This window comes from Athene cunicularia, assembly GCF_003259725.1.
Source record: "Athene cunicularia isolate RWA chromosome 11 unlocalized genomic scaffold, athCun1 chr11_part1, whole genome shotgun sequence".
NCBI classification, from domain to species: domain Eukaryota; kingdom Metazoa; phylum Chordata; class Aves; order Strigiformes; family Strigidae; genus Athene; species Athene cunicularia.
In genome coordinates, this window is record NW_020799113.1 from 10,853,386 (window position 1) to 10,880,201 (window position 26,816).

General features: G+C 48.1%; 2 protein-coding genes and 1 long non-coding RNA gene across 5 annotated transcripts in view; 1 reads left to right on the top strand and 2 right to left on the bottom strand.

Annotated features, from left to right (window-relative positions):
• LOC113484423 (protein C19orf12 homolog) overlaps positions 1–4,988 on the top strand; it is an 8,636-nt gene extending 3,648 nt beyond the window's left edge. Inside the window, exons 2-3 of one of the 3 annotated variants that reach the window (XM_026856806.1) lie at positions 2,478–2,647; positions 4,666–4,988. In XM_026856806.1, coding sequence (XP_026712607.1) covers positions 2,478–2,647; positions 4,666–4,928 — 433 coding nt within the window. In that variant the 3' untranslated portion in view covers positions 4,929–4,988. Of the gene's footprint in view, positions 1–1,989; positions 2,648–4,665 lie in introns of all 3 variants that reach the window. The other 2 variants (XM_026856807.1, XM_026856808.1) reach the window with 2 other exon arrangements.
• The window catches only part of LOC113484424, a 21,575-nt gene extending 16,318 nt beyond the window's left edge, over positions 1–5,257 (bottom strand). Inside the window, exon 1 of the long non-coding RNA XR_003399215.1 lies at positions 5,147–5,257. This is a non-coding gene — a long non-coding RNA (uncharacterized LOC113484424). The remainder of the gene's footprint in view (positions 1–5,146) is intronic.
• A 13,971-nt stretch (positions 5,258–19,228) lies between these two features.
• On the bottom strand, positions 19,229–26,756 carry PLEKHF1 (pleckstrin homology and FYVE domain containing 1). The gene is made up of 3 exons (XM_026856691.1): positions 26,497–26,756; positions 24,012–24,114; positions 19,229–21,570 (listed from the first exon to the last, which is right to left on the bottom strand). The coding sequence occupies exon 3, from the start codon at positions 21,556–21,558 to the stop codon at positions 20,737–20,739; it is 822 nt and encodes a 273-aa protein (XP_026712492.1). The 5' UTR covers positions 21,559–21,570; positions 24,012–24,114; positions 26,497–26,756; the 3' UTR covers positions 19,229–20,736.
• Positions 26,757–26,816: the final 60 nt, after the last annotated feature.

The window sequence follows — 26,816 nt, forward strand, 5'->3', positions numbered from 1 at the left end:
AGTGGCCTGGCGCGCACCCAGCCAGCTCCTTCAGCACCCTCGGGCGTATCCCATCTGGTCCCATGGACTTGTGTGTGTCTGTGTGATGCAGCAGGTCACTGACTGTCTCCTCCTGAAATGTGGGGGGGTTGTTCTCCCAGTCTCTGTCTCCTGACTGAGGAGGCTGGATTCCCTCAGTACAACTGGTCTTGTTATTAAAGACTGAGGCAAAGAAGGCATTAAACACCTCAGCCTTTCCTCATCACTTGTTACCATGATTCCTCCTGCGTCTAGCAGGGGATGGAGGCTCTCCCTGGTCTTTCATTTGCTGTTGACATACTTATAGAAACATTTCTTGTTATCTTTGATTGCTGAAGATAGATTAATTTCCAGCTGGGCTTTAGCCCTCCTGATTTCCACCATGCATAGCCTCACAGCCTCTCTGTAATCTCTGTGAGTGGCTAGCCCTTCTTCCAAAGGCTGTAAACTCTCCTTTTCTCCCTGAGTTGCAGCCAAAGCTCCCTGTTCAGCCAGGGTGGTCTTCTCTGGCGTTGGCTTCTCTTAGAGCACCTGGGGACCGCCTGCTCCTGAGCCATTAACACTTCCTTCTTAAAGAGCACCCAGCCTCCCTGGGCCCCTGTGCCCTTCAGGAGAGTCTCCCAGAGGATCCTTTCAAGCAGGTGCCCAAACAAGACAAAGTCAGCCCTTCCAAAGTCCAGGATGTCAGTCCCGCTTAGCCCTCTCCTGGCCTCTCTAAGAACAGAGAACACTTATTTCATGATCGCTGTGCCCTAGTCAGCCTCCAACTGCCACATCATCCACCAGCCCTTCCCTGTTCACAAAGAGGAGATCCAGCAGGGCACCTTCTCTGGTCGGTTCTCTCACCAGCTGTGTCAGGAAGTTGTCTCCCACACATTCCAGGAATCTCCAGGACTGGTCCCACTCTGCTGTGTTGTATTTCCAGCAGATGTCTGGGAAGTTAAAGGCATCCTCAAGAACAAGGGCAAGCGATTGTGAGATTTCACCTAAGTGCTTATAAAATATCTTGTCCATCTCTCTGTCCTGGTTGGGTGGCCTATAGTAGACTCCTGCTACAACATCTGCCCTGGTGGCCTTCCCCCTGATTCTAACGCAAAGACACTCCACCCTGTCATCACTACATTTGTACTCAAAGCAATCATAACAATCCCTAACATACAGGGCCACCCCACCACCTCTCCTTCCCTGTCTGTCCCTCCTAAAGAGCTTGTACCCATCAATTGGCACACTCCAGTCATGGGAGACATCCCACCATGTTTCTTTAATAACAACGACACCACAATTTTCCTGTTTCATCACGGCTTCAAGCTCCTCCTGTTTGTTACCCATGCTGTGTGCATTGGTATACATGCACACCAGATGGGCCGATATTTTGCCCCCTTCCCTCTGCAAATCTAGTTTAAAGCTCTGTCTATGAGCCCAGCTAACTCCTGCCCCAAGATTCTCCGTCACCTCTGGGACAGGTGCATTCCAGCTAATGCCAAAAGGTCTGGTGCTCTGTATACCAAACCATGATTGAAAAATCCAAAGCCCTGACAGTGACACCAATCTTGGAGCCACCCATTCATCTGCTGAATTCTCCTGTAATCTTCCTTATCCATCCCCGCAACCAAAGGGATGGAGGAGAACACAATTTGTGCCCCCGACCCCTTAATCAGTTTTTCCAAGGACCTGAAATATCTCTTCGTTGCTTTAGACCTTCTCCTGGTGATGTCATCACTACTACCTGAAAAACCAGGAGAGGGTATTAGTCCTTGGGTCTCACTAGAGTGGGGAGTTTTGCTGTGAGGTCCTTGATGCAAGTCAGTCAGTTTGATTGTGGGAAAGCAGATTCTGTTACTCTCAGTGAGAGCCGTGTTGTGTTGTCAGGTCTCCAACTTGTGTTTTCCCATCCATGCTGCAGAGTCTTCACACTGAAGAGCTTTTCATGAGACAGTCACTGGAATTAGCCCAAAGAGAAGCAGCACTCAGGCAGTTAGGTTAGTCCCAGTTCATGCTAAGGAGGTGCAGGACCAGCACAAATCACTTCACGTCCATCTCACTGAGGGGAGGAACTAAGTCCTATAGCACTTATGTCTTCTTGGTGCCGGGGTGACATCATCTGCTAGTTGCAGTAGAGTGAGGCTCTCATTTGTCTTTTCCCTGAGCTGTGCACAATCCTGACAGACATGGAATGGCTCAAGGCAAAGTCAATGGACAGTAGAATTAGATAGAAACTTTCTCTTATTACTGCTACTTGTCCATGTTCAGTCTACTGAATTTGATATAAAAATGGATTTTTCTAATCTACTCCGTGCTTTCATTTAGAGAATCATTAACCTGGAAAATGGGTGTGGATTTCCCAGAAATGAAAGTGAAATCTCAGATTGTGCCTCTCTGCTTTTAGTTTGACAGACTCCTGAAATCTGTGTTAGTCCCTGTTGCAAGAATCAAAAGATAAATTAAAAAGTCTTTTTCAGGATCATCAAGATGCCCATCAAAGTTGATGATGTGATTCAACTGTTGTGCCACCTCTCTCAGGAGAAGGGGATGAAAGCTGCTGTCAAACATTCTGCCCAAGGAGCACTGCTGGCAGGTGCAACAGCACTTCTTGGGGGTCTGGTGGGAGGTCCACCTGGAATCGCTGTAGGTAAGTGTGTTTTGCTTTAGGAACGAGAAGTGTGGTTAATTCTCTGAGTGAAGAAATGAGGAAGTCTGTGTAGTAGGTACGGGTTGAAGGCAGGGGGCATGCAGTGCTGAGAGTTCATGTAACTGGGCTTTAACAAGATGCTGTTTTGCACGTGAGCTTATTAGAAAGGAGCAATGAGTCAGGAAAGCGTGTGTCAGTGTTTCCTCCTAGGGTGAGAGTGACCTTCCTGACTTGGACCCCTGTGTGGCAAGCTGGAAGCCATCCAGAGGTCTGAGGTGAGATGGTGGTGCCTCTGAAACCCTTTGAACAAGCTGTTAACCAGTCATTTGCTTTTGGTGGGTAGAGCCCTGGTTCCCCTCCTCAGAGGGACGCCAGTGTCCACAGGGTGTGGGACGAATCAGAGAGCAAAGTACCAGGCTCTGCGCTCGTGAGAGCGGGCTCTGCTCCAGTGCTGCGGGGGGAGTGAGGAGCAGAGGGGTGAGGCAGGGGCCAAGGAGCACAGAGGCGATGGTAGCAGTCAGGGAGGAGGTTGGTACCTGGTGGCACAGAAGAAAGAAAACTGGGGTGTAAAGCAAGGGTGTGTAAGTGTTCTTGGTCAGCCTTAGCAAGGGACAGGGTCATCTTCCCAATGCTCTTGTTAAAAATGATGTTTATTTCTGTATTTTAAAAGTACCTGGTATTCACTCCTGGTGAACTTGTTTTTTTTTCCTCTGGAATTCATTATTCTGTGTCTCTTTGCTTTTTATCCGTGTACGGAGAATTACAGGAAGGCCAGAGACTAATAGGAAAGAGCTGTCTCTCCTCTGTGTTTTCTGCATTACAAGTTGTCTAGTTGGAAAGCTGCCTTGTCACTGAAGTCGTGTGGGCCTCGGTCCTTGAGTGCTCCTTACTCCTGAGAGCTTACTGGTATTGGAGTGTGCCTGCGTGAGGGTGAGCAAGGCTGAGTTATAAAAAGGAACTAAATAATACATGAGGAAAGATAACAGAAAATCATAGAATCACAGAACTGTTTGTGTTGGAAGGGACCTTAGAGATCCTCTAGTCCCACCCCCTGCCCTGGGCAGGGACACCTTCCACCAGCCCAGGCTGCCCAAAGCCCCGTCCAGCCTGGCCTTGAACCCTGCCAGGGAGGGGGCAGCCACAGCTGCTCTGGGAAACCTCTGCCAGCGTCTCACCACCCTCACAGGCAAGAACTTCTTCCTGAGATCTAACCTAAATCTGCCCTCCTTCAGTTTAAACCGTTACTCCCCCTGCAGAGAGCCCACATTTGCCTCGTCTCCTTTTATCACCACTGTACCTGTAGAATTCTTTCTTGTTGCCCTTGACATCCCTGGCCAGATTTAAATCTATCAGGACTTTGGCTTTTCTCACCAGATCCCTGGCTGTTTGGACACTTTCTCTGTATCCTTCTCATCCGTCCTTGCTTCTACCCTCTCTAGGCTTCCTTTTGCAGAATGCAAACTGAGGCTGTGTATTTACTCCTGTTACAAGTACAGAGCTTCATTAATAGCCAAAATAATATTTTGACCAATGTACATCTGAAGTTACCACGAACAAAGGAGTGAATTTAAGCTTTTGTAAAGAATTTGTAAGCTTTAAATCAGAAGTAAAAGTAAAAATGAAAGTGGCCTCATTCTCGAATGAGATGATGAGATTGTGTGCTCATGGCACTGATGAGGCAATTGTTTATCTGGTGTTTTCCCTGGGCGTGGTTTCATCTAGTAGTAGAATTTACCTGAAGCAGTGCCCTGAGGAGTGTTGCTTTGTTTCTGATTCCCAGCTTGAAGCTCTTATCTCTGATTGTGTAAAGAGTTCCTTTGTGTTTGCTGTGGGTGAAGAAAGCTTTAAAAAATACTTCTTGGTGCATCGAACATGGTGTATAAACCTGGTTAAATGAGACACATATGCAACTCTGCCTTGATTTCTAATAAAGGCGGCAACATTGCTGATGAAGGCTGTGGGTAGAATGTCGGGTTTTAACATGAACTGGTCAAGAGTAACATCTCTCTCTTTTCTAGGAGGAGCATTTGGTGGATTGCTGGGTGCCTGGATGACTGCTGGACAGTTCAGGCCGGTCCCTCAGATTTTATTGGAATTGCCTCCTGCTGAGAAGAAGAAGCTCTATGATGAAGCCATGGTTATTCTCAGTCACTTAGACTGGACTGATATTACTCGCCTGACTCTTCTTGTAATGAGAAATGCAAGTCTCCAACAGAATTTGGAAGCATGGCTGATAAGTTTCCTCTCTGAAGTGCTAGGAGCAAAGATTCAGTATATATGATAAATCTTTCCAGAGCAGGTTTTTTTTTTATTATTATTTTTTTTCTCTGACAATTGTGATTCTTCAATGTAGCAATTATTAGTTATCAGTACTAATTATGAGTGTAGGCAGATCTCAGTATTAGTTTCAGTTTGGGGGCTTAGTTTTGTTGTTTGGGTGTTTTTTTTCCTTTTTGGTAAGGATTACTGCAATTACTGTCGTAAGGATTACTGCATTACCTGACATTGTCTTGCAATGTAATTTTGAAATACTCTGCACTAGGACTGAATTCAAAATCACTGAAGGAAATCATGCTTCTCTTATGCCAATATAACACTAGATAAAATTTTCAGTCTTTGTACTGAATCCAGTTTGTGCACGTGCTTTCACTTTCTCTGTAAATGTCATCTAGGAGTCAAAGTAGTCGGGGCATTTTGAAGACTTTTCCTACTGTCTGTTTCAGTCATCTTACTACAACATATTCTGAATCCAAGTATATATATGTAAAACACAAGACATAAGCACAAACAGCATGGAAACATCTGGCTATCAAGTGAAATGATATAGAGATCCACACTCGTAAAGGCAAATGTGCTCAGGCAAACACATGGAGAGGGGAAGAGGTGGGAGGAAGAGGCTAGCCTACAGTTAAAATTTGTCTCTTCTCAAGTCTGGAGCAAATACTCAGAGTGCATCGGTATTTGTCTGTGAGCAATAACTGAGATTCAAGAACCAGTGGACAGAAGTGGCTTTGTGGACAGAGGGTCATCAAACTTTGAGAAGTCTGAGCCTGAGAGATGTCCCAGCTCAGGGGAGACGCTGGTCAGAGCCCACTGCGATCCAGGAGAGCTCAAAGGGTCTTGCTTAGAATCGCGCTTTAAGGTTCTGCGATAATTGGCTCTTGGCAGGTACTTTGCCGTCTCAGTCCAACGCAGACGATGGAACATTCTGGTACTTTCTACCAGATGTGCAAGCCCAGAACTTGCTAGATCTTGGAGTTTTGGTATCACCCCCGTTGGGCCACAACCCAAGTTGGATGTACTAAGTTGTCAGGAGATAGTGACCCTTACTGTTGTTGTTAAGCGATAAGAGCGGGGGGAGCAGGAACCAAGTGTGCTGAGGGAGTGCCTTAACACTCTGGTCCACTGCCTTTGTCGTTGTCCTCAAGCGCTTGGAGAGGAGGCTTAGAAACCAAGTGGGCTAAGAGGGCGCCTTAGCGCTCTGGTCTACTGCCTTTCCTGATCCATGTCATCTGGCATGTCGTCCGTTTCCCAGCGATAGGGAAGATAGGCCTGGGGAGCGTTAAGGATGCCTTAATGCTCGGGTTCGCTGCCTTTCCCTGTTCACCCTGGGCTGGCATGTGAGGCGGGCGGAATATTGCACTGAGCACCGAGCAGCCCAGGAGGTGTGGGACGGGGCTGCGCCACCACACTCTGCCATAGTTTCGTAATGTGAAGCCAGACATCAGTGTCTGTTCAGTTTTTAACAATCTGTCAGCCTTCACTGTCGAGCGAAGGGGGCTTGTGTCATATGGGTACCAGTAGAGGTTTGGTCCGAGTAGCTGGGCGTTCTGCATGGGCCAGTCTAGCTTATGTGAAGCCCTGCTGCCCCTGAGCTCCCGAGAAGCTTTAGGCTCTGTGCCACAGAGCAGCATGCTCTTAGTTGGTGTAACAGATTTCCCTTCCATAGGTTTTCAGACGATTGAAGTAGAAGCAGGGAAATGCATCGACTTGTGTTTGTTCTCTGCATCATTACTGAAGAGGTTTGGTGCTCGCGGAACTTGCTGGCAGGTGGCAGGTGCCTCTTTTCAAAGTGGTAGCAATAGGGTTGCAGTCTGGTCTGAAACACGTTTCACTGCTGGCAATGGAAGAAGAGCAGAATCCAGCTCACGTGTTCATCTCAAGTGAGTTTGGACGTACGAGAACTGGGAAATAACCACTTGTGATTGTGGAGATCCTGGTACGTAACTACCGAGGGAGAATGAGCGTGGCACCCGGCCGTGGTTGTGTTGTTTGTATTTCAGGGGTTCATGGCAGTTCATACAGTTGAATGCTGCAGAAGGATCACGTTCTACCCCTAATGCTCTGACTAGAGCCCTACGCTACGGTGTCGAGGTCACCATGATGTTTGGTATGTCTCCTTGTGCAGGGATTTGGGCGAGTTGAAAGAACTCTTCAGCAGATTTGATCATCAGAGGAAAAGACCAGCTGCACAGAATGTGTTAATATCCATCTGTTGCTGTTCTTGGGTAGAGACATGGCTGTCCACCGCTGCATCCCTTGCTGGTATTGGAAACAGCTACAGGCAGGGGATGGCATCTTCGGAAATCCATTCCAGCTGCATAAAGTCCGGGCTGCGTGTAAGGCACGGCCATCGCCTAGGAAACGATGTAACGCCGTGCCAGCACTTTCAGAGAGCAGCTGAAAGACTCACTGTGGGGAGGTGTACATACTTACATAAAGAAACCATCTGTGATGCTGCTTGTGAGCCTGCTTTGGTTGGAGATGTGTCAGAAAGTCGTGGTTTAACCCCAGCCGGCCTATAAGGAGCACAGAGAAGAGTAAAAGAAGAAAACTCGTGGGTTGAGATGAAGGCAGTTTTACAGGTAAAGCAAAAACCGCGCACACAAGCAAAGCAAACCAAGGAATTCATTCAGCGCTTCCCACCGGCGGGCAGGGGCCCAGCCATCCCCAGGACAGCCGGGCTCCGTCACACGTAACGCCATCACGTCCCCCCTTGCTCCTCCTTCCCCCAGCTGTATGTGCTGAGCACAGGGCTGGGATATCCCTTGGGTCAGCTGGAGTCAGCTGTCCTGGCCATGCTCCCTCCTAGTTCCGTGTGCGCCTGCTGGCTGGCAGAGCACGGGAAGCAGAACAATCCTTGGGGTAGGATAAGCACTGCTTAGCCACAACTAAACATCAGGGCGTTACCAACATTATTCTCATACTAAATCCAAAGTACAGCACTGTGCCAGCTACTATTTAACTCTGTCCCAGCCAAAACCAGCACACAGAATCAAGCTAGGTTTTCACTGGCAGGGGCTGTATTCTTAGGTAAAAATTGCCTTTTGTTCTTTTGGGGCTTTTTTTTTGGCTTGATTTCAAAATAGAAAGCGGCTTGATTGCAAAATAAAGTGTTATGTAGCAAAGGGAGAGAATATCTTTTTTGGAAAAAAAAAACCTAAAAAGCAACCCTGAATTCAAACATAGATTGGTATGAGATGTGCTGTCTTACCGCAATTAGATTATTTCTTAAATTCTGCCTGTCAAGGCTGGCTCAGTACACAGATAACAGAGTTACCTTTTTTCCATGAAAAGTGGGGTTAACTTCTTTTTCTGCTCTTACTGTGTTAAATTTCTGGCTTTAATGAATTTGTATTAGATTACAAATATCAGCCCAGCTACAGGCTAGACTAGAATTCATATACATGCCCTGCTGGAGTTGGCTTTTTGGTGATTATCGTCCGTGAGCAGTGTTTGGTGCAGCTGCATATCACGTGTAGTTATGGTGAGAAGATACACAAGCAGGCAGAGGAGGGTGGTTTCCCCCTCATGATGCCTGCAGGACAAGTGGATTTTGTGAGCTGAGCAGCAGGCAGGTCGCTAGTCACGGTCACAGCACAGGCTTCCCACAGGTCCCCTTCCCGGTGGCATCGCGGGGACTCCCAGGCGTGGTCTCTGGAGGAGGATGAGAACTGCAACAGAGGCCGTGAACGAAGGGTGGGAACAGGGTGTGGTGTGGTGCACCTTGGTGGCACACCCGTGGTACTGCTTAATGAGTTGCTATAGTGGTCATTAACTGGGGGTTTACGGGGTTTTGGTGAGATCCTCGTGCTCTGCAGGGAAGAGGGTTCCCGTTTCACCCCACTGAGCCCAGAGTGCACCAAGAACCCTAAAAGCAGCACAGTCCTGAGGTCCCGTTAACTGACTGATGTTGAGTTTAGAGCAGGCAGTGAGGATCTCGCCAGCAGCGGTTATCTGCCCCGAAGGGGACCAGGCAGAGCCGCTCTGAGCCCCAGAGCTGAGGTTCTGCAGAGTAAGTCCGTGTCCCCGCGAAGGAGGGTCTGGTGGCTCAGCCCGTTTCCATCGCCACCCCTTACGTACTGCTGCAGTGCACGGGGCAGGGCTGGGGTGCAGTTGCTGCAGTCACCGGCTCCCAGCAACACTCCCCTCCAGGGAGGAGAGCTTGTGCTGCAGAGGCCTCGTTCGGGCCAGGATAGCCGCTCCTTTGAGGCGAGATGCTGTTCAGCACACACAGCAGAAAGCTACTGAGACCCAGCATGTCCACCTGTCTTTCGGGTGACACCTTGTTGATTGCAGCCCAAAGGTGGTTTGCATGCCTCTTCTCCCTTCCGGGTGGTTTATAGGAAGTCAGTGTTGCAAAACTCACTGAATGGTCTTATGGAAGGGGAAGGGGATTGTATTACTCAAAGTCATTAAGCAAACTGATTAAGCCTCTCCTCTGAGTGGTGTCCTGCTGCTTTCACATACAGGTATAACTGGGCATACATTGTTTATACCAGTCTTTATATTTCTGTGAAAAGCTATGCAGATCCATGTGGAAACTCCGTTTTTCTGTTTTGCTTTTTTTTTTCTCACTGTGCTGCAGCTGTTCCAGTTAGTGCCCGCTAGTGACATGCAGGCAGAAGAAACCAAACACCTTTGCACTGCAGTGAGCTAAAGCTATAGGCCCCTATATGAGGTTTCATCTTTTCCTACGTAGAGATCACTGAAATCTATGTCTTGTTCAGGCCGTAAGCCAGAAATCGAACGTTCATCACGTAACTGCAGTAAGTGTGGGATAATACTTCTCATTAGGTGTGACTTATGAATTCCAAAAGAGCCCAAGAGGTAAATATATAAAATTATTCTGAAGTCTGCAAAACTGAAGCATTCATTTCTCTGGACAACTGTTTAGCACAAAGGATTTAGACAAACGTGAGCAATACAGCGTTCAACACTCCGTAGAGGCACTGCATTTGGCTGTCTGTACCTCTGCCATTCCCTCAAAGCAGTCTGGTTTCATGTAGTGTCACTGCTGATCTTTCAACAGAGACAGCCCTTCAGCTGTCAGCAGGGGAAGCAGCGTGGCTTTTTTTGCTGGGCTTCAGAAGCGGTATCACCTTCAGTGGCTCTTCCGCTTGTTTGCTGGGTGACCTTGAAAAACTTCCCATCTCCATCCTCAGTGCATTTTTGGTCAAACTTTGTAATCAAGAAGAAGTGGTGTGTTACAAAAACGTGATAGCAATATGTGGCGATAGGGATCTAACCACTCTCTGATCCTGCTGTCAGGACATGAGCATTAAAGAAGGAGAAATGTAAATGTTACTAGCGGTTCACAGTAACTGGGATGAAGAAAAAAGTGGGATGTTTTGAAATGTAGCTTTTTTTCTTTGTTTTAGCGGAATGAAAGATTATGCTGGTGTTTGACCTTAACCAATCAGACCCCACAGAAGAGTGTCTAAGAGGACAGAAGTGGTCTGTGTTCTTTATTTTCTGCTCAGCTTCAGTGGGGAGGAGTCATTTAGGGTGAAATTAAATCTTCCCTGTGCTCTGATATGCTGCTTCAGAGTAGAGCACTCTCAGATACTCTCTTGTATGTGTAATCTGAAGACAGCATGAAGAGTTTATTATTTCTGTATCAGTGAGTAAGATATGATGAATAATCTTTGTAATTTGGGGTCAAAACTCATTTAACAAAACAAAAGCTTTGAAGATCTTGTTTTAACCTCACTCTGCTGGAGTTCCCTGAGCATCTCCTTGTGTTGAGATGTTATGACAAATCAATTGGAGAATCACCCATCTGAGTCAGAATCAGCCCCTGAACACTTGCAGAAATAGGAGGGTTCCCAGTGAGAGAGATCAGGGAGCTGGTGCAGGTGTGTGTTTACCTTCATTTATACCTCCCCAGGCATCAGCATTCTCTCCCAGCTGGAGGTGATCTGTGCCTCCTGCTGAAGCACGCTGAAGCAAGCCAGTTGATACCTATCCTGAGTGCAGAACTGTAGGTAAGCTCATTTTTCTGATACTTTTATGGATTTCCAACATGATATTTTTGTTCTTGCTAAGTCAACTGTGCCGATGGACAGTTCCTCTATATTTCTGCCCTTTCCCCACCAGGCAATTCTGCTTAGTACTAATGGAAGTGTTCTGCAAGACGAAAGGAGGCCAAGGCAGCTCTGACTTTTGACTGCCATCTGCATTTATTCAAACTTTTTTGGCTCCAACAATCCTACTTTTTCAGGCCAAAATGAGAAGGCCATCTAACTTTTCTACCTTGGCCTTCCACGTTAATTTTAAGCCCTACGTAACCAGATTTTCAAAATCCTAAATTAAAGACTTGCTTCCTTTTAAAGCAATGAAGGACATGAAAGATGCAACAGATTAATGTCATATTTGGTTGTGGGAGAGATGGAGTGCAAGAGCAAATGCTTTAAGTTACTCTAGAAAGCAGGGGATAGGGCAAAAATGGTTCAGCAAGTACTGTGCTAAGGCAGAAGCACTGCTGGAGTATCGGTAAGGATCAGCTGCCTGCCCCGTGCCTGTCCACAAGCTAGAGTTCACACAGCAGACTTTTGACCAAACTGCAGTTTATTAATTGCTTATGCAGAAACAAAGTCAGTAATAGAAATGTAAATAGGGTACTGGTGAGTACTTGGATCTGATTTTGTTGCTTTCCATGAAAGGGGCTCGCTGGTTTTTTCCAAGCCATTCTCTCCAGGAATCTGTGTATAAAAATATTTGTTCCATAACCACAGCGAACAGCCTCCCATCGCTTGGCAGCTGCCTGCATACTTGAGGCTTTCTGCTGTCTCTGAAGTTTAACTCTGCAGGAGCCTGTGCTGCTGCTGAGTCTAATCCTAATTTGGGGCTTTCATGTCCCCAGCCCAGCCCCATGGGACCGGGGCTGCTGGCAATGGTGGCAGCACATCCCCAGTGAGTACAGGGTGAAGATTAGCCTTCACGTTGTGCCACTAGTGGTAAGTAGCAATGAGGATAATAAGGAGCACTCTCATAGTGCTTTATGTGCTTTATATAGTGCTCTGCCGATACAAACTAATTAAGGTGCCACACAGCCTTGTGACAAAGGTATGTGTTTCTACTGTGCATAATTTAACTGTACCATATTGTTATGCCATAGACCGAAGCTGGACAGTGTCTTCAGAGAGCGATCAGGAAATCAGTTAACCAAATACTGGCTGCTCACACCCCAACAACTGAGACAGCTTCAAAGCTGCCCCATGTCTTTTGGTTACTCTTGGCACATCTTTGGGAACCGCAGATATTCCTGCAAAGCAGCACGATGCTGTGTTTAACAAAGTGGCCCCAGCATTGTGCAGCAGCTCAGTTTCCATGTGTGCATATGGCCTCCACTGTCTCTTAACCCTGCCCAGAGGGTGCAGTCCCTGTGACACTGGATTAAACCCAGGCACTTCTGTGCTTCACTGAAAAGCCCCAGTTTCTGTGCTGCTGGTGTGGTGTTGTAATTACACCATGGTAGTGGTGTGTACTGGTCACAAAGGGAAAAAAAGGTCACACTGTGCTGTGTTGACATGTCAAGGAATAGAGTGGATGGTCTGCTTTAATGGCAAGGTTAAAAAGCCTTTCTGGGCAGCAAAGCCACCTGCCCATGGCACTCCAGCACCTGCCATCAGCTGCTAGCATTAATGTGAGCCAGCGGTCAGTAGAATGGTGGGTATTGAATAGTATTGGTAAATTCCACCAGAAGAAAGATAACCCTGATCATAGTCACAGTGCTGGGCTCGGGGTGACCTATTTTCTCTCAGGAAAGAGCTTGAGGTCACTGTGGGCAGATTTCTGTCAGTACCAGCTCAGCGCTCAGCAGCAGGTCAGAAGACAATGACAAGGTTAGGACAGATGGGGGGAAAAAAATGAGAAGGCAACAGTAAATGTTGTTAGGTCACTGAATAAATCCAGGTAGCAGCCGCATCTTGAGTAATCTGTGCAGCCTGACTGATCCACTCCAGTTAGTCCTTTTGGAGCCAAAAGGGCATCATAGAGCTATGAAGGATACAGAGGGGGATAACACAGTATGGGAGGGCATCTGTAAAGAGAGATGGGCTAGTTTAAAACTGTTCAACCTGGAAAAGATACTAATGGGGAGAGCTTTGTTCATGGCTGTGAACAGCACAGAGGTGAACAGGAGGAACAATACCATGGCACAGAAGGCAGGGTGCACCCACTGAAATGGCAGAGGGGAAGGGAAGTGCTTGTTTGCACAGTGTAACAGGGAATTGTGGAGCTAACTGGCACAGGATGCTCTAGGTGCCAAAACAAAAGTGTGTTCAGAAAGTGATTAGGCAGACTGATGGAAGTGAGGAGTATTAAACACACTGGTCAAGAATCAAGCACTGTCTCGGGAAGTTTCTCACCACAGGCTGACAAGAGACTGAAGGAGTGGAAGCATCACTCTGTGGGTGCCTCTTACACACTGTCCCTCATGAATAGGCAGGTGAGGTCTGGTTCTGGTTTATTAAGTTTATTAAGACTGCTTTCATATGTTATCCCAAACACATGCAGCGCACAAATCCTGCAGCATTGTGCCAACGTACGTGCAGCTGCAAGTAACACATGACGTATGTGCTACCAAAGCAATCACGTTGCGCATTGTACAAAAGGGTTTTCCTGCGATAGGGAACGACCTGCCCATTTGCCTTTGTGCCTTTTATCCGGATCAAGAGTGGAGCCTTCCTCCCTGAATGCTTTCCTGTGTACAAACAAGTAATTAAGCAGAAGTAGGAAACCCTAATCTCTCTCAGTCCATCAGTTGCAATCCATTATTTCATATTCTCAAAACTGCTTAACGGCTTAACAATTAAACCAAATATCTTTATTGCTTGCACCAAGCAGAAAATGTCTCTGTGCCACCAGAGTCCAAATCACTAGACGGTATTTTTAGAGAAGAAAATTTCCTTTATTCAACCCACATACAGTGGAAATTGTATTAAGATATGGTCATGCTATTGCTTTGTTTTGCAGAAGGGAAGTTGTTTTACACAGAGAGAGATTACATGGGTCATATGCTGATCAAAAAGTTCCTCATGTGTTTAAGTGTTCTCACAGAATTAATTTAAAGTTTATAGAAAAAAAAGCTCTTTCTCCTCCCCTATCACACTGTTCTTCCTGAACCTGCAGCCAGCAAACCCCTAGTTGGCACAGGTACCTGTTGTGCAGGGCTGGTTCAGCCAGGAGGGATGCCCTGCCCACTGCACGGTGCATCAGGCCTCCGAAACACGAGAGACAAATCCTGATGGGGGAGGATGGGCAAGGAGGAGAAAGGTCAAGTGCTGTTGGGTGTGAGACAGAGCTGTACTGAAGGTGATCAGGCTGCTGTGCTCCAAACAGCTGTTAACACCACATCTGGTTCTGGAGCTGCCTGTGAAAGCTTGCATCTGCGGAGCTGCATTGCTTGTGCCCGGGTAATGACTAGCTCCTCTGCCTGCTTCCAGCACAGGACCCTTTCCCCATCTCCCAAGAGAAAGAGGAGTTGCAATCCTGGGGGTTTCACAGGGGATACTGTGTGGAGGAGTAACCCTATTTTTACCAGTCTGTCCCTAACCTGTAAGCTCTAAACCAACAAACACATTCTTTAGAATTACTTCTGTGCCTCAGCTGTGTGCTGGGCTTTGCCTGTTGCACAACCCTGAGAAGAGAGAATGTCAGCTGGTGTGAGGGATGGATGCTTGGTGATTGCCAAGGTGCTTGCAGTGCTGCTGTTCCAGAAAGGGCTGTCTTTAGGCTCCGGGGACGTGCTGTGAAGGGCTGCCCTTTCTGGGGGGCTACAGCAGCCGCATTATGGACCCCGATTTTATGAAGGTAACGTACCTCCAACTGCTGTATTATAGAGACAGCAGTGGTACTGCTGAAGTCTTGAAATAACAAAGTCTGACAGTCTCCATTTGTCATTCTCCCCAGATTAACACTGTAGCTCTTTACCAGTGGGCTTTGTAGAACCTGTCATCATAAAGGCTGTTTCCTTGCAAACAGATGGCTGCGGTGTGTGACGTCCCCAGTGCCTGTGGAGCCAGCCCAGATACAGGGGCTTGCTCAGCTTGCTGCAGGCCTGTGGGGGTTGTGTCTGCCTTGAACGTGGTACTAGTAGCATGAACAAATGCAGCTTCAGCCTGATACCCTGCGGGACAAGTCCTCCCCTGGCCATGGGATGGGTATGACTGACACCTGCCTGTCTCTGTAAAGGTTTGGGGGGTAAGGCATCTCCCCTGCATGAACTGCAGCAGAAAGCTCTGCTACAGAGGCCCTTGCAGGGTTAATGCACAGCGTCACTCCTCCCTCTGCTCTGCTGGGCTGGTTCAGTTAAGTCAGCTGTGTTAGGACTGTGTCAGGGAGAGCAGCTGGATCCTGCCAAGCCTGTGAAAAACAGCCCCTCCTAGCAGAGGAGACAACCTGCAAGTGGTGAGAGGCTCCCTCCTGCTGCTGGAGCTGTGCAGGGGGAAGATGCTGGGGCAACTGCCCTGGTTCTTGTGGCCCCAGCCACAGGGGCCGGACCAGAGTACTTGTGCTGGGTAACCCTGGGGAGCAGGGCTGGCCTGCGAAGGGCAGGCGAAGTCTTACAGGAATGTATGAAAGACCTTGGGACTAAGAAAGCCACACATAGGGAATCCTAGCTGGGCTGCCTAGCTCTTGGAGGCTGGTCAGTAAACAAGTGTGGTCAAGGTCATTTTTTGGAAGGAGCTAGAGGCTCACGTTGGTTTGTCTGAAACTTGCTCCTGAGCAAACACTAACCAGGTCAGCGACTTTGATGGAAAGCAGGCAGTTGTGACCCGGGTGCTGGTGGCTCTGGTTGGGGGTTTGGTTTGCCAGCTGACACCACGGTATCTGAGCTGCTCAAGCTGTTCGAGGATGGCTGTAAGGGGTGCTCCGTCAGCACCGCTGTCCTGTGCACGCTCCCGGGCACGGGGCCGTTCTGCAGCTCTGGCCCCGTGCGGAGCCAGGGTGCTGCACACAGGGCGACGTGACCTCGGGCTGTCGAGGGCTTCCCCAGCACACACGCTCACCCTTGCTGCCTTCTCGCAGCCGGGCCGTGCTCTGTGAGGCGGCTGGCACAGGACGATGCCTGCCAGGGGGTGTGCTCCGTGTTAGGGGACGTGGCTCCTCCTGTGGGCTTCGACAGGAGCAGGAACAAAGCCACAGAGAGGACTCGGTGTCACATTTACTTTTCCCTCTGGTTTCCCTCTGGTGTCTCTGGAAGAGCCTTTGTATCTGGAACCACTAAGGCTCTGGTTCAACCTTATGTGTAACTCCTCTGATAAAAACCACCTGTGGCTTTTTTTTTGTTGTTGCTGCCTGTTAGAGGAAAAGAGGCCTGTCTGGCCTTGAGTCAGTGCTTTTGCCTTCTCAAATCCACTTTTTTCTAAGGTTTTAGGACAGAAAAGGAGAGGCTAGACAAAGCTGAAAGGGGGCGCAGTGCTCCGTTCCTGCGTGGGGCAGCAGGGTCACGAGCAGCAGTGTTGCTGCGGGCAGCGGGTGCTCTGCCCCAGGGTGGTTTGCCTGTGCAAGAGGGCACTGCACAAGAGCTCTGCTAAAGCAAAACCTCCTGTCTAGCTCCCCTCCTCCTTTTTCTCCACCCTGCCTACAATGGCAAAGGGGGGAGGTTGTGTAACTCGACCCTGGTCGTGAACCTGTCAGTGAGAGGTTTATGGAAAACCTGCTTGTGGCTTATCTGCATTTCTGGGCCTTACTGGAAATGAAGTCAAATGCGAACTTCAAAGGGAGTCATTCGGTGTCTGCCAGCACTCGATACTGCCTCCCCACCTGCCTCGGCTCCTCCAGCTGTTCCTCCTGATAACCCCAAATCCCTGGCTGAGGAACATGGGGAACTGCCTTGCAGCAGTAGTGAGTCGGAAGAGGCCATGGGCTGTGGCAGAGCCAGAACTCCTGCTTGGATAAAAACCCAGAGTTTGAGTAACTGGGAGCAAGACTCTGGCTGAGAAGCTGTCTTGCTTCACCCTGCTGCCTCCCAATGCTTGTGAAGTGCAGACTCAGCACCAGGCTCTGGAGTTGCTGTGGTGCCTTGGGATGGTGGAGCAAACGTCTTTCACTGAGCCTCTTTGATCCTTTCTTTTCTGTCTACTCACAGCAAATCTCCCTGTTACCTTTCTTTCAGCTTTTGTGACTGTCTGCTACAGCAGTGCCATCCTCTTCCTCACCCTCCTACTGACTTTGGAGAGCAGAAGAGGATTCTCTCACTTCATGGCCCTTAACTCTGTTTTCCTGTCTCTTTGCTGGAGAACCCCCAGCACTTTCAGCAGGTCTGATGCTAACATTCCAGTTTGGCTTTCTGTGTTCAGTGCACTAGTGTTCTTCTTTCTCCTGATGTCTACAGGGACAGACCTCTGTCTCCTACATCCAGATTGAAAAGGAACCCTTTTCTGAGGGCCAAAAAATTCTTGTATTTTTCCAGAAGTACCCGGGCTCCAGTTTCTGCTCAAGAGGAACACTTTTCAGTCAGTCCAGTTTCCTGAACCAGCCCACCTCAGGGTCAGGCCGTGCCAAGGCTGGTGTGCAGAGGAGACGGCTGCATGATGCTATGCCCTTTGGGCCATGACACCTTTAGGCAGGGACTGAGCAAGGAACCCCTTCTAGCAACTGATCCCCACACATCACATTTGGGAGCCTTTTACGAGGAGGATGTGACCCCACAAATCCCCAGCATGCAGATGTTTGCTCAAAGTGAGCATTCAAGCTACTGCTCTTGTAGTTCCATGGGTTTGCAAACTTTAATGAATCCCTGGTATTTAGCTCAAAAAAGAATAAACTGAAACCATCAGGAAATGCCCCATTAATGCCCTGGAGATAGAATCAGAGCTGGAAAACTCCAGGCTGGACTGTAACAGCACAGCCCATGATGTAAAACCCATGTGTTCAGCAGGCCAGAAGCCAGGAGCCCCTGGCTCTAATCCCAGTGCTGAGCTCCCCAATTTGGCTAATAAAATTACAGGAAGGGGGGGGGGGAGAGTCTTTGTTTAAATTTCTCCATGTTTTCCTGAGCAGGCTCTTTTTACCATATGCATTGTCGCTAGGTTACTTTGGGCTTCCATGTGTCTTCTCGACGCTGTGGCAGCCCCAGCCTTTCTGGGTCTCCGTGCTTGGCAGCAGCTGCAGAGCTGCACGGCTGCAGAGCTGGGAGCAACGCCAAGCGACCAGCTAGCAAAGGAAACCTCTGGGAGAAGGCACCGTAACGCACACAAGGCAGCAGGCATGTAAGAAGTCTCTGGAAGTGCAAGTGCTCATGTGTGCCTCCTTGGCTCCAAACCACCAGGTTTTGAAATATCGGTGTGTATGTGATGTGAGTCGCCCTTATTCTCAATTATTCACAAGAGAGTCACATCCTTTTCACCCTTGACTCTTCTCCACAACCACCTCCTGTGAGAAACAGGGATGTACTAGTTGCTGCAAGGTGTGTACATTTCCAGAAAGGCCATCAGCTACAGCATGCACAGAAAAAAAAGGATCTGGGTTGGTTTTGGTGGAGTGTATTTCATTTCTGTGGGTTTTTTTTTTCCTGCTGTGATTAAGAAAAGCTCTTGCTCAACAAGAAGGCATTTCTTAGAGGTGTGCCTGTCATTCATTAGTGGATAAGAACAGTTCATAGCTCTTTCAGGGCTGATAATAGTAAGACATTTGGACACATAGATAAAGAAAAGCTGATCTCTACAAGAACTAAGGAGAAGGGTCAAAACTGGAATATATTTCTGGAGCCAGTTACTAGGAAGAAACTGGGAGTTTTGCCTCATGAGCAGGGAACTGGAATGCCAGCTATGGATGCAAATTCAGCAGCTGGGCTATTTTTGGCTTGTGAACTGTTCTAATGGCTGTTTATTTTTAAGGTCATTTTCTGTTTGCATAGCATGTACACCCTTCTGGTGGGTGGGAGGCATTATAAAAACAATCACTGCTGCACAGAGTTATGAACTAAGCTTGGAGAGAGATGGAAAAAACAGAACTATGTGTACTTACTGCTTTAAAACCCCAAAACATCTGCTTAGGTCATAAGGTTTGTTGACCCACTCTAAGCTGTGCCCCCACCAGAAAAATAGTTTCAATTAATACAGACTACTGCAGGGGATTGCAGAAGACTTGGGAAAACTCAGTCAGATGATAACACGGTATAAATAAAAAGGAAGCATCAGATTCGGCATTTTTTTTCCACTTGTGCTTACCTTCAAGCAGTAAATAGAAACCCAGAGCATTCACCCCAGGGCTGAGGAGTCAGAACTCACGCTGGCCGGCTGGGCCTGAATCCCAGCTGTTGTTTAAGACTCTTGTTAAATAACGTGCTTTATTGTTGTATTTTCCTGGCTTCTTCCTGTTGGCCATATCTTTATTCACACACAGTCAAATGATACAAATTCATTGGAACAGTGGCAGTTTACAAAAGACAGTAAGAATGATTATTTTTAACTGAAATTTGAAAAACCCTAAGTCCAGCCATCTGGCAGGCAATGTGCTGTTTGGAACAGGTCATGGTAAGGAAACAAGTTTATAACATTGGCAGTGTACTCCCAGCCATGTTCCTTTTCCAGCATAAAATACACAATATAAAAATATACTAAAAGTAATAACGGAGTTTGTAGAAATGTCTGCTGCAAAACAATTGCTGTTGTCTGATTTTCAGTACATTTACTCCCACGCTATATTATGATAATATATTTGAATAAACATGGTTTATTTCTAACTTAATTTGAACTTTAACATTGCTCTCAGGTTAACTGTAAAGTCTTGGGCTCCATTCCTGGAAGTACATAAAAGACCTTAACTTTGGACTTGTGAGACTGACAGACATGAGGTTAGCCCACAAGTGAGCATTCAATGCCTTGGGCTCCTCCCAGGAGGGAAGTGGAAGTTGAAATGCTGTATTTCATAAGATCTTAATTTGGGGCATTTTCCTGGATTTTTCAAGACTTTTAACAAGTCTTCCCTGGGCTGTCCTTTCACCTGATAGGCTTGAGTTCATACAGTTGCTGGTAAACTGGTAGAACTGCCTATTTTTTGAGATCTGGGGCTGTGCACTTAGTTGAGTCAACCGTGGTAAGTCTCTCCCTCTTTATCGCACTCCTCTGTATAATTTTACCTATCTCTTTCCCCTCTCCTTTCTTCCTCCTGGCCCAGTACCACCAAAATGGCCTCCTTGCATGCAGGAGCTGGACACTCCAGTGCTTTGCTAAGGCTGCTTATGCCGAGCCTCGTACGAGCTCCCTGCGTTTAGAGCACCATTCCATTAGTGTTTCCAAAGTTGAGAGACCCGGGTGCAGAAATGTAAGCCCGTGCCAACCTTACCGTGAAGGGATGAGCGGCTATCCCCTCAGGCTGGCATCCTTGTAATGAGAATCTCTGACATGGATCCAATGCTCATGGAAAATGGCATCCAGAATGCCCCTTGACATGACAGAGGAACACACTGCTAGCAGGCAAGCATGTTTAACTCCAGGATTTCTTGCTGCTTTTTCTCCCAAAAGCAGATCTCAAAACATTTGAGAAAAGAAGTCAGTATTGCTCTGTTTTCGCAGACTAAGGCACTGAAGGGTGAGCTCTTTTGGCCAAGGCTGATCTGCAGGTCTCTGCACCAGTCTGTCTCGTATCTCTTCCCTGAGCTGCTGCTCTCTGTGCCCATGTTGTTCGAGACACATTCTCAGAGGGGTAACCCCATCTCTGCTCCTCATGCAGACACCACACACAGGGGCCAAATCCACTTTGATAGGCACGGTCTCCAGAGAAAACATCAAGAAGGACATGCACTGGAGCCAGAGGTTGGCTTCCCAATGTCTAAGTGCTACTGACTCCCAAGCAGGTCAGCTATGAAAAGATGACCAGGATACTTCTGAGGTATAAAACTCTGTGTCTGCTGGCCACTGGTCAGCTTTGTCATCATCAGACTTGTCACTGTCATCGCCACTGGAGGGTTCATAGCCTGCGATGTCAGAGCGGATTGGCTCCGGCTGCCTGTGATCTACCTCTGCCTCCTTTTTCTTTTCTGCCAGCAGCTGCCTGTAGCACAGGTTGCAGACCCTCAGGGGCTTGGGGGACAGCCGGGGCATCAGGAATCTCTGCCTGGAGCAGTCTGCGCAGACGACAAAGCCGCACTTGCGGCAGTGGTGCCTTCGGGTGAGCGTGGAGAACTTGGTCTGCGTGCAGCGCATACAGATGTCTGTCGCCTTGTCTGGGATCCAGGGGGCCGCATGCTCCGTGGAGGGCTGCCGGCCCGTCTTCGTCAGCAGGTGCCTGATGCACTCCTCCAGATGGCTGATCCACTCCTTCCTCTCCGTGAGGGATGCTGCAGAAACCACAAAGGACTTCTTGGAGGTTTTAATCATCCAGCGGTTCTTCATCTGCAAGGTGTCTGGCAGCGTCTCCAAAGTGACATCTTCAAGGGGAATGATGTGCTGGGAATTGTACTTCCTTTTGTTGATGACTATGCTGCCATAGACAAGGATGTCGTTGAAAAGGAAGAATATGCGAGGCTTTGGTTTCTTGCGGCATTCTTTGGTTAAAATCCCTTCTCCTAGAAGGACCCTTCCTGGCACGGCTAAGGGCTGTCCAGAAGCCCCAAAGCAGTTTTCCACAGCAGCAATGCGCTGGCTGTTGATTTCAGTATTTGCAAGATGGTCCACCATCTCCAGCTCGCTCTGAAAAGAGGAAAATAAGGAGGGAAGTAGTGAAGCTGCAAGCATCTGCATCGGGGTGAGGCTGAGTAGTGAACGTGCACAGGTGACACACTCCTAATGCAACCTGAGGTTATAAATAATCTCCTTGTCAGTCCTCACTTTAGTTTGTTACCTTTTTAAATTAAATTTTCAAACTTTCTAAGCCTATTTTCAACAGCCTGGTCTATACTGGGATAGTTCAGTTTGCAGCAATGGAAGCCCTTGAAGGCAGAGTCAGCTCTTCCATTACAGCTGTGCTTTTTACCAGTATAACTGCATGCCCATAGTAAAGGCAGCCAGCTGGTCTGAAACTGCTCTTACGCAGTACTTGCTCAGGAGTTACCATACAGTGACAGCTGAAGGGGTACCAGGACCCCTCCCTTCTGTCCCTCTGGGTCCTGGGAGCTAACTGATGCCAAGCTGGATGCAGGACCAGGGAGGAGATCTGTGGTTTTGGGAGCAAACCTCCCGTTTCTGACTGCACAGCTGCTCTCTTGAGGATTAGTTACACGGGCACATGCACCCCACAATGCCATTTTGAGCCAGAGCTGAGGTAGAAACAAAACAGTGCAGTAGCACATGTTCCTGCTGGTCCTTGCTGTGTGACAAAAAGGGGAGGAAAAAAAAAAAGCAAAAAGCACCCCCTATGTGAATAAACCCACACAAGCTAAGCCCTTCCTCCATTACCTTACTAATGCTGGGGCTGCCAGTGCTTCCAGTTACAAGACACATCATTCTGAAAATAGTCTGATCTCTGCTGAAGGGGAAGTAGAAGGCAGCACGCTCATCCCTCCTCACATCTCTGCACCCTCCTTCCTTCTCATATAATCTGCGGGTTTGACAGTCTGCTGGGTATTTTTTTAGTAAAAAAACCTACATAAGGGTAACTGCAGCGAAAGCAAATGTTTGCTATGAGTAGTTTGAAGTAAGGAAAGCGCTCCATGCTGTAAGTTCATTTTTTTGCTGCACCTAGCCCGTCCTGTGCTGCAGGGTGCTGCCCTGCGGCCAGCCGGCCACGGGAACCTGAGTCATTTCCTCCTCCCGCGAGGTAGCTCAGCCATCACGAGACAGCTCCATGATCACAGGGATCTGTGTCGCCCTGGTTGCTGCTAGTGGTGCATCGAATCACTAATGCAAAGCTGTTCACCACCACTTTCCCCATCCGCCTTGTCCAGAGTCCCTGCAGTCATGGGTGATGGAGGGGAAAGGGAACAGGACAACATGCCTGGTCTTGTGTGTTCAGGATAGTGATGATTTACATTCTTCCCTTGCCCTTCACCCCAAATCACCCCTTCAGTATGCTAGAAGGGAAACCACAGAGCCGCTGCTCAAGGCTGCTGCGTGTCATCTACCCCTCGTCTGTGCTATCTGGCAGACAGACCAATCAATTCCTCCGAGTTCCCACAATTTGCTTCATTAAAGCAGGCCAAGGTACAAGGGCGCAAAGCTAAGACGCAGGTTTAGCCCCAGGAGACCTAAATGAAGCAATCAACCCTGCAGGAATAGCTTTCACAGAGAAATGTTGAATGGCCAGTGCTCCTGAAGAGCACTTCTTTGGGGTCTCCCTTGAACTAGAGGGGAGGGTCCCAAGGCCTCCAACTTCCTTCTGGAAGGACATGTATCTTCAGGGCCTTGAAGCACCAGAATGGATTTGACGGAGTTGGGCAGTGTTAAGCATGTCCACTCGTGTGTGTTCTCCAGTGTGGAGGGCAATTTACAGTTAACTGCAATGCCCCGACCGGGGGCCGTGCTGCGGCCAGACCGGGGGAAGCCCGGGGCCCGACACCATCAGCAGTGCCCCATCCAACCTGCCATTTCAGTACAGACACGCAGAAGTTATGCAAAGTGGTTTATTACTTGCTGTCAGGAGATAAGAAAGGCTCCAGTCCCCCTCTCCTTGATCTGTCAGCCTGAGTGGACCTGTGCATGGAAAGGAGCTGCTCTGCTACAGGACATACATTCAGATTTATTCTGAATTACACTGTGAATGCAGCATGTGGGGTTTTTTTGCTCCCTCTTAAATATTCAAATTAGGCCAAGAACAAACAGGCAGGGAAAACTATGGTCCCAACTGAACACCAAACTCCCTGACTGTGAATACCTGGAGTCTCACCTACCCTGGGATGTGGTGTCTCAGGGTTTCCTGAGGAGCTTTTGAGTGAAAGAGAAAGATAAACACATGAAATAATAAAAGAAATAGAAAAACTGAAATTACAGCTTGAGAAGTTTAGGGTGGAAAGACTGTGACTGCAACAAAATACTGTCAAGAATTTTTGGCACCAGCAATACAAAGTGGGATAAACCAAAGCAGTTAATCCTGCTCCCACTAGTCTTCTCACTTCCTCATCACGTTTCTGGGTTATGGAGTCCCAGCTCTTAGCCTGCTTCTTTTACTTTTATATATTTCAGAAGTGTAGTCCAACCTCTCAAGCAAGCACGGTACTTGACACGACTCTGTTTCTAGGGATCTCCATGTAGTGCATCCCAGTGGAAATGAAAACATTTTGTTAGATATAAAGACGGTACCTGCAAAGAGCTAGGAAACATAAGTTCATTTTCAAATAGGAGTGCAAGCTCTGATGCCGTGAAAGCTTTAGCTGTTGCATGGATTTGGGCCCCTGCATAGGCCAGAAAGCTCCTGAACTTGCTGTGTGGAGCAACAGGAGAAGGGGCTGGACAGGGGAAGGACACAATCCTGCAACACTGAAGAAATATAAGTGAGCTCTCATTAAGCATCACACTTCTACCTGCAGGGTATGTCCTGATTCTTCCACCCTCTGGTTTGTTACCTAGTTAAAAAGCCACAAGTTAAGCAAAGAAAAGCTAACTCTGTTCTGGGAAAATCTTCCCTGCTAAGACTAAAACTGTCATCTGCTGTTCTAGCCCAGGGTATTTCCCAAAGGAGTTTTCCCAGGGAAGCAAAAGCAGAGAGGGTTTTTTCCACCTCTCCTCCCTAAGGCATAAATGACTAGAGAACAGCAAATACACATACTAAGCAGTAAAAAAATAGGAGGGGTGGGATTCACACTGCCCACCTTTAGACTTGAACAACTAACCCCATCCCACTCTACATGCTCCCTTTTCAGTTAGAAGGGGGAGAAACAGCCATCTGTAGGTGACTCGCCTCATCCCACCACACGGAAGATCAATTCTGCTCCGATTGGGGGTGTTCAGCTTGAGTAGCTGCTTAGAAACCGATTTCATGTTAATATTGTGACTCACTGCAAATAATACTCGGTTTGGCTTTGGAGTGGAACTACTATGTGAATTTTGTATAGATAGATAGCTGCTGAGTGTCATTATGGTCTCCTTTACCGGGAAGTGAGAGCCTCTCCCTGTGGAACAACAGTGATGAGATATAAAAATGAGGATATAAATTCTAATCTATTTTATTCATTCTGGTAAATATTTTTTTCCTGTCTGTCCAAGTTTGTCCTGACAGGTCAGCAGGGTCAGAGTGCTATACATATGCATGTGAGGCAGAAGCTTATACAGTTGAAATTAGGGTGGGAATATCTACTCTACTAGCATGCTAATTTTCATGGGAGATTTTGGCATGGCAAAGTTTGTTGTGTTTTTTTTTTTTAAATCAGTATCTGTTGGTTCCTCATGTGATCAAGTATTATGCAGTGACTATGTAACTCAGTGAATACAACTGATATTTAAAGGAAAAAAACCCACTAATTTGGCACTCCACTCAAGAAGTAAGCAAGCCACATCTTTTAACAATGAGCCTTTGTTCACTTGAGAGTATAAACAGCCATGTTGATGCATGCCAGGCAGGGCATTTCAACTTAAGCTCCTGGGTCAGCGAGTCTGGGGTATGTTTTTCAAGTCTGTATGTATCTAGGGCTTAGGTGTAGCAATGTTGTGAGCTGTTCTACCTGATTCTTGTTCTTGCTGTCAAACAGAACAGACGGTCTTGGTGTCCGCTGCATACCTAATGCATACCATGTGCAAGGGATGGTCCATGAGTATCAGCGCACTGAAATCAGACTGCTTAAGTCTGCCAGCAGAAAATGTCTTGAGCAGCTCTCTCCCTTACTCCCTCCTTCTGCTTTCCTCAGCTGTGAAGTCCCTCCTGGAGTCAGGGCTGGCATAAGCTCTTCCTCACCAAGCACGGTTAGCTGGGATGCAGCCACTTTTTGCCAGAACAGGCATTTCGAGCAAGAAAAACATAGTTCCTCTCTTTTTCCTGCTGGAGGGCATTTGAGCTTGCCTCTCCCTCTTTCCCGGCATGCTACAGCTGCTGGGCCACTGGGGTCAAGGGGGGCAGGCTCTGGCAATCCCACTCCGGCTGTGGTCATAAGAAACCCAATTCAGTACATGTATGTTTTGGGACTGTCACATGAGGCCTTTGATTGAGAAATACCACCAGTCCTGGTGGGATAACAGACTAACAAAGCTGCTGAGCTTCTTGCAACCGTTGCTCAGCATGCCCAGGACTTCTGGCATGTAGGGCCTGAACATGGGGACAGCTGAACAGTGGCTTTGGAGAAGCTCAGACTGATGCTACCCAAACCAGCAATTGGTAGCCCGAGCTCAGCGGTGGCTCTCGCACGTACCACCCAGGCTCAGAGGCACCCAAGCAGCTTTGTACAGAAGAAAGGAAAACCTGAAACTCAAGGAAGAGCCTCCCCCCCCCTCTGCCCTGCTCTCCATGCACACACATCCTCAGGCAGCAGTACTCCATGTGCACCTCCTGCTCCCCACCCCGCTGCTCGTCTGCGTCAACCTGGCAAGTGGCCATAAGGAAGAGACCTTTGTAAGGAGCTCTCGGCGTTGGAACTGGGGGCGACAGGACTAAGGTTAACAGCGCTTGGTCAGGCCACCCGTTACATGCTCAGGCTGGACAAGGGCTCATGACAAATGACACGCACAGGCTTGCTGGTGAGGGCGGGTAATCACCAAGGGAAGAGATGGATTCTCTGTCTCTCCCAATGCCCAAAGCCCACATGCCTTTTAGAAGAGATGTACGGCCAAAGGCGGGGGATTTCTCTTACAACTCCGCAGCGGGACCACTGTCTGTGCTTTGGTACAGGATCAAACTCGGTAACTTAAGAGCCCTTTCTAAAATAAAAAGTAATAAATCGTCACTCCAACTAGCGCTTATGCCGTGCACAGACACCGGGGTGCTGCACAGCAGCGGGTGGCGATTCGGTGCTGCCCCGCTCCCCCGTGAGCAGGGCACGCACGCGCGGACGGGAGACCCGGGGGTGGGCGCAGGT

What these genes read in the sequence shown, in the direction of transcription:
- PLEKHF1 (XM_026856691.1), bottom strand. Translation starts at nt 21,558, where the DNA reads ATGGTGGACCATCTTGCAAATACTGAAATCAACAGCCAGCGCATTGCT.